This window comes from Empidonax traillii, unplaced genomic scaffold (assembly GCF_003031625.1).
Source record: "Empidonax traillii isolate 1590-97213 ecotype Southwest subspecies unplaced genomic scaffold, ASM303162v1 scaffold1581:size117717, whole genome shotgun sequence".
In the NCBI taxonomy this organism is placed as follows: Eukaryota; Metazoa; Chordata; class Aves; order Passeriformes; family Tyrannidae; genus Empidonax; species Empidonax traillii.
Window position 1 is genome coordinate 98727 of NW_020956774.1, and position 7318 is coordinate 106044.

At 44.5% G+C, this 7318-nt stretch overlaps 1 protein-coding gene across 1 annotated transcript in view; it reads left to right on the forward strand.

The window, feature by feature from the left end:
- Positions 1 to 7318, forward strand: part of HLCS (holocarboxylase synthetase) — a gene marked incomplete at its 3' end in the record, with an annotated part of 13852 nt that overhangs the window by 1559 nt on the left and 4975 nt on the right. Inside the window, exons 2-3 of the mRNA XM_027907946.1 lie at positions 2217 to 2369; positions 5736 to 5898. Of these exons, the coding sequence (XP_027763747.1) occupies positions 2217 to 2369; positions 5736 to 5898 (316 nt within the window). The remainder of the gene's footprint in view (positions 1 to 2216; positions 2370 to 5735; positions 5899 to 7318) is intronic.

The following is a 7318-nucleotide window of genomic DNA, read 5'->3' on the forward strand; positions in this document are numbered from 1 at the left end:
TTTGCAAATGGGCAGTGGGAGAGGAGGGTGGGGTGGAGGCTGTGGCAGCCCATGACGGTGGAAAAATCCAGTGCCTGAACCAGTTCCACTTGGAATTGCAGGAAGCAAAACTGAAACTAAGCTTGCCTGACTTTCAGGCTTGGAAGTGGAACTGCCCTGGCAGTGCCCACAATAGTCTGAATTATTTAAACGAACGTTGGATTTGTCTGCATTTGTCGCTAAATACCAGCATTGTTGATCTCTGCTTTTTGCTGGTGTTTATGTGCGTGTTGGTGGGAATTATTTCACTTGTTACAGGCTCCGCTGAGAGGGATTTATGAACCGTGCCACTCTTTAAGAAGCAGAGAAGCTTTTCACAAGTTCAGCGGGTGAAGAGAATGTTGTCAGTGAGGGGAAAACAAGATCAGAAATGCTGATGGCGTTTGTTCCATTTAAACCCAGCCTTTTTTGCTCTTTAACGAGCAGATTATTTCATGCTTAAAAAGCCATTCTCAGGATCTCTCACAGCGAAGTTAAATACTTAATTCATGCTTCAATAAAAACAAAACCAAAGTTGACTGTGTTTTTTGCCTTGGTCTCTCTGGATTATTGTTTTGTAAGAAGTATTTCAGCTGATTTCTGCTGCTCTTTGCTCCACTTCTGCCCGTTTCTGAAGCTGCTCCTCCTCGGTCCTTGCACGGCAGGCACATTTTTTTCTGTCTGCAGTGTTGGTCCTGCAGGCTGATTTTATGAGCTGCTCACTTTATTGGGAGCTGAGAAGCCCTCTGGGGAGCTGCAGCTTGGCATGAAGCTTGGCATGAGGTCAGGGCTGTTATTCAATATGTTTTTGTCTCTTAAAAAATACGCCTTGGCAGCTCCCACTCTGAGAACCCCCGGGGCAGGTGTGTGGCACGGGAGGGCTCTGACCTTGAATTAAAGGCTCTTTGCATCACCTGTGAAGAGATAAAAGGTTAATTCGGATGTTTTTGGGGGGCTTCTGGGCAGCCAGCAAAGCTCCTTTGCTCTCTGACTCTGACCTGTGAGCAGTGATCTGCTGAAGATACCAACGAGTCATAAATCCTGACCTGGAGAGGTTTTTTTTGTTTGGTCTTCAGCCAGATGGGGATGTTTAAGGGACTGTAAAGCTTCCTGAGTTCAGTTCCCTTTCACTGGAAGATAAGAGGTGTTTGCTCTTACAGCTTCTGTGCTCACTAAGGGTGGTTGGAGCAGGGAACTCAACGCACAGACTTAAAATTCTGGGGTTTCATCTGAGGTGTGGAGTGATTCTCAGTGTGCTGGGGGGGGAAATTATCTTCTGTTTCGACATAAAATGACTGAAAGTGTGCGTTTCTAGCATGGGTAGTAGCAAAACAGATGCATTTCTAAGGCTTACCATTTCAAAAATATGTCAGAAAATTAAGCTCAGTGCAATATCTACCTAAAAATCCATGTCGTATTTTAAAAGAACAGATTACTATGAAGCTTTGAGATTTTTTTTTCCCCACTGTCATGAGCAACCCTCACCCTCCTTCTCCACTGCCCGTTTGCAGAAAAAAAACCCCCGTAGCTTTCATTTTTCATCTCATTTTCCTCCCTTGAAACAACGTTTTGTACGGGGAGAACTCAAACCTGTTCACTGGTTTACTGGTTCCAGCTTTTGAGCTTTATTTGCTGCTGGGTGAGGACAAGAGAGAGAGAACCATTTTTTAAAATTGAATGAAGGAAACATTCGATCCAGTGGCCTCATGAGTGGCTAGAATAACTTCTGGACAAATTGATTTCGAGTGAGTGATTTATTTATGTTTTATGAGCTTTGTAGCAAAGGAGGAATTTTGATGCAGATGCAGGAGGATTTCACGTGCAGGGGGAATGGGAGAGCAGGATCAGGTTGGGTGAGGAACGTTGGCAAATGGCCCACAAGAGTCACAAGTGCCAACGGCACAGTGGGTTTTGTGGCCCCCTCTTTTCCACCCTTCCTGTAAAGCTGAAAGCTGGAGTGTGAATTGGCTTAAAGAAACGTGGCTTGTCACTTTTAGTTTTGCTTTTGATGTGTTCCTGGGTAATGGTTCAGTACTTTAGCCCATTTTTTTTTCCCTCGTGGGGAATGTGAAATAGTCATCACCCTTCATGCAGGGCTGGAGGGTCACATTTGAATTCAGGCTGGGCTTAATTTAAAAATGACTTTTTAAATCCGCTGCTTCCTGCACAGACTCACTTTTCTTTTCTGCTTCTTTCAGTTCCTTGATGACTTAAACAGGTGGAGTCTCCTTCTCATTTCCCCCTTCATTTACCCTGAGAAGTTGCTTAATGCAGAACACATAGCTTTTGTGACAGAAAGCATTTCTGCTCAGACAGAGAACCTGCAGAGGGGACCTGACTCTTCAAAAGAGGTGAGTGGTTCTTTCTGTTCCTCCCACAGAAAGCAGAACAGGTGGGTTGTAGTGTTGTTAGGAATAGAAAGGTAATCTCTTTGTTAAAATATATCACTGTTAATGGTTTAGTTCTATTTTATGCTTCAAACAGACCCGTGGATATTTTGATGAGGGTTTTTAGGAGGGTGTTTCTCTGGCTGTGGGTGGGAACTGCTCCTCTGCTCTGGAGCCAGGCTGGGAGAGCTGGGATTGTTCAGCCTGGAGAAGAGAAGGGGCTCCAGGGAGACCTTTCCAGTGCCTAAAGGGGCTCCAGGAGAGCTGGAGAGGGACTTGGGACAAGGGATGGAGTGACAGGACAAGGGGGAATGGCTTCCCACTGCTCTGCTGTATTTTCACAGAATGGAAAACATTTGCATCCTTATGTGGCCATTAATAATTCACTTGATTTCCAAAGCTCAAAAGGGGTAGTCCAGGCATAAGACCAAAATTAAAGAGGAAAAGGACTGCTGTTGTATTTTGTTCATTATTCTTCTGTGTCCTTGTCCCTTGTAGTGAAGTGCTCTTAACTCTGGTACCCCTGGCAGCCAAATGTCACCAGAGCCAGGGAATGTTCCTGTGGCCTGGGAGAATTTCTAGCCAGAAAAGCCATTCTGTGTGGAACTACCAGGGATGTGTGACTGGTTTTTATTGAAAATGAGGTGGACCACGAAAAAATAAAAATAAATAAAAAAATAATAATAATTGAAAAAAAAAATTCCTTGAGGATTTTTAATTCTGCTGTGAAGAAAATGGATTGTTGCCTGATCAGGATTACAGGTCACGTGTTTTGGCAAATGTGCCAGGCCCTCACCACCCTGACAGTCAAGAATTTCTTCCTAATACCCCTTTGAAAAGGCTTTACTTTGGGAGGCACTTCTCTGCGTTCACTTTATTTGCACCACACAGCAACAACTGCATTTTAGATCTGATATTTTGCTCAGTGCCATAATAAAAAGCCCAAGAGCATCAATGTATTTTCCTCATGGTTTCCAGGTGAGCTGTGGGTGTCCCCTGCTTGTGCCTCTTCTCTGGGTAAGAAAGGATACCTAAATATTATCTTTCTTACCCTCCACCCCAGTATCCTGAGGAAAACGGAGAAGGAAGGTGATGTCCTGCATCAGAAATGTTTGCCACTGGTCATGGTGAATTCCCACATCAGCAGCAGGCCCTCAGAGTTTTCCACCTTAGGATTACAACTGGAGGCTCCCTTTCCCAGCTGTGGATGTTGTACCAATAAATTAAGCCCAGCTGGGAATCCTTTCCACGTGGGAAGTGTTGGTTGGGGCAGTTCCTTCTGACTTGGTCACACACACCCCCCCAGTGACAGTGGGGTGAGGCCTGACCGGCTCTGACTCCAGGGATTCAGGTGGATTGTGGTCTGGTGTGGCTGCTTTCCAGCAGGATGTTTTGTTCTGCTTCAGAACTGCTCACAAACCCCCAGAGAGCCCCCAAAATGCACCCTGTAACTTCATTTCGTTGCTTTGTGGCACAGTCGTGCCGATGAGCTTTCAGAAAGTCCTGGAGGTGGGAGCTCGCCGTTATTCCCAGGGGTTGAGGACCCAGGTGGTACATCTGCCATGGATTTGAGGGCTGGTTCTCACCAGCTCCGTGTTCTGGCTTGAACCTGTGACTTGCTCTTGTGTTACAGAGCTGAAGTTTGACCCAGAACTCAAAAACGAGCAGCTGATCTTGCGGGGAGCACCCACACCCTGCTCTCCTTTTCCTTTTGGGAGTGGAATGTTTTCACTAAGGGTCAGGATAAGTAATGTACCAGATGGTACCCAGCCAGTTTTCTTGTTGGATATCCAAAGACCACCAATACCAGTATGGATTAGATCCTCTTGGTGCCTCCTCTGGCCTCTCTCCAGCAGCTCCATGTGCTCCCTGTGCTGTTCCCAGGGCTGGAGCAGCTCTGCTGGGAGGAAAGGCTGGCACAGCTGGGATTGTTCAGCTGGACAAGAGAAGCTTTGGGGGGACCTGAGTGTGGCCTTGCAGGGCCTGAAGGGGCTCCAGGAAAGATGGAGAGAGACTATTTCCAAGGGATGGAGGGACAGGACAAGGGGAATGGCTTCAAACTGCCAGAGGGCAGGGATAGATGGGATATTGGGGAGGAATTTCTGCCTGTGAGGGTGGTGAAGGGCTGGGATAGAATTCCCAGAGAAGCTGTGGCTGCCCCTGGATCCCTGGAAGTGTCCAAGGCCAGGTTGGACAGAGCTTGGAGCAACCTGTGCTCGTGAAAGGTGTCCCTGCCCATGGCAGGGGGTGGAACTGAATAATCTTCAAGATCCCTTTCCCACCTGAACCATTCCATGATTCCATGAATGGTCTCACATGGGTTGTGCCAGAGACTGGCTTAAAGAATGACTCAGAAAGGAGACAAAGCCATTTAGGTTGGGTGAACCCTCAGTCCCTTCCTTCTTCTTGTTCCCTTGGGAAATACTCCAAAGTCAGAAGCTGGAACTGGATTCTTTTGAATATTATGCAAACCACTTTACTGCAGTAGGTGAAAAGGTAAATTTAGCTGATAATCAAGTATTGGCAAGTAGAATACCCAAGAGCTCACCCTCATTTTGAGCACTCAAAAGAAGTGTTTTTCCTGCCTGTCTTTAACCAGTGTGTTACATCTCCTGTGTGGTGACAAAAAGGGAACTTCATGGAAGTTGGTTTGGTGTTGGCAGAGTCAAAGTCCTGGAGCTGCTGTGTGGGAATTGCACTTTGTCTCCCAGTATTTGGAATATGTTATGTGGCAAAGGCTAATTTTTTTTTTTTTTAAGCTGGTGCTTCACTGTCTCTAAAAACACCTTCCCAGGAGAACAACTGGTTTGTGCATCCAAGTGTGCATCCCAATTTCATAATGTTTATTTCCTGGAGAAAGGAATTTTTGCTGCAGATTAGCAGCTTGGACCTTCAGGGTTTAGTTAATACTTCTGATAATCAGTGTGTGCTTTGATTAAACCCTTGTAGTTCACTTTTGTTCTTTTTATCAGCGTTCTCCTCCAGAATCTGTGCTGAAGGAAATAAACACCGATAGAATTTTTTTTTTACAGAAGGTGATTATGCTCTGCTGGAATTTTCTGTGTTGCTTGAAACTTTTATAGCCTTGGTCTCGGGGAATGATTTATTTGTACCCCCAGTTTGCTATGAATACTTAGTTGCTGCTGTTTTCTTCTGTCAGGGATAAATCTTGTAGCAGGTTTTGCTGCATAAATGACCCTTCCTCAGCGGGTTCTTCGGGTTGTATTCGAACCTTGTGCAGCTCATCTTGAAAACACATAATGTTATTGATATCTGGATGTTTTTCTGTAACCTTCTCCAACTGAAAAAGCTTCATGTGCTTTATTCTAGATTGTGAGGTGGTCAGACTATTGCTCACCCTTGGCCTATAAACCTGGTGAACCTTTCAAGTTGATTGCTGAAGCGAGCGTAGATAATTTCAGCAGCCTTGGAATAGCGTTCTTGGAAGACAGGCTCCAAATGGATAACGGGATGGTGCCCCACAGGATTGTTTGTAAGTATTTCATGGTCATTTTTACCAGCAGAACACGTTTGTTTTGTGGTTATTTTAGGACTTTTGCATATACTCTTTATACCTGTTTATAAAAACTTGCACTTGTTTTGGCGAGGCACTTGATGAGTCTGTAGCTCGACTGTCTTTTCACAGGATGGTTTGGGTTGGAAGGGTCCTTAAAGATCATCCATTCCCACCCCCTGCCGTGGGCAGGGACACCTTCCACCAGCCCAGGCTGCTCCAAATTTATCCAACCTGGCCTTGGACACTTCAAGGGATCCAGGGGCAGCCACAGCTTCTCTGGGAATTCTATCCCAGCCCCTCCCCACCCTCCCAGGGAAGGATTCCTTCCCAGTTTTATACTGAATATTGTCAGACATGGAGATCCTTGTGAAGCTGATGCAACAACAGAAATAAGAGCAGAATGGATCTGAAGATTTTTGGGATAACTCCCTCCTCTTCTTCTTTAATGCCTCATTAGCTACTGCCATTAATTAACCTCAGTATGATGAGATCTCCAAGTACCCAAGGTGGTGTTTAATCATTTGCAAGTGCATGGTTGTGTGACTGTCACAAAGGTGAAGTTAGAAATTACTGTTTCTGTAAATCTTGGCTGTTACATTAAAAAATCTGTTGAGGAAAAAAAACCAAAAAACGACACACAAAACACCCAAAAAACAAAACCAGAAGTTTTGAGGCAAATGTTCTCTTCTTTTTCATATTTGAAATGAAAGTCTATTAGAAGCTAAACATGAGTTGAGAATAATTTGGGGTGGATTTTTTTTTTTTTTTTTTTTTTTTTTGGTTGGTTTTTTTTTAAATGTAGATGCAGGAGAATGGGCTGGTGGGGGCTGGCGATGGAATAACATGTAAATTGGGAGCTGGGAAATTCTCTCGAGACATCAAACAACCTCGCTTCAAACTTCTTCTCCAAAGGGGATATAGTTTCAAGGGAATGTTGATGAGTGAAGGAAGGGATTGAACTTGCATCTGGTGTATTGTAACAAAGCTCTGTTAAGCGAGTTTCTCCTGGAATTAAAAGCATAGGAAGTTTATTTGGTCCTGTATGAGTGGAGGAGGATTCAGTAAGTTTTCAGACTGAAACCTGAAATATTTTCATGGCTCAGCAGCTGAAAAAAACCCTCCCATGTGAAGAGGATTTTTCTCTCCTCTTTTTTAATTAATTTTTTAATTAGTTTGCTCTGCAGGTTTCATGCTGACAAATAATCGCCTCTGCTCCTTTTTTCTTACTTGTATTTGCTATAAATTGTTTATCTTTGCAATTCTGTTGTTTTCAGGGGGAGAAAAGGGAAGGTTTAACAGCTCCTCATATTTGCCTCTTATTTCCTTGGATTTTTAACCTCCCAGATCTTGCTGTTTGTGGTTCTCTCTCCCTTCCTGCAGACTGAAAGCAGTTCAG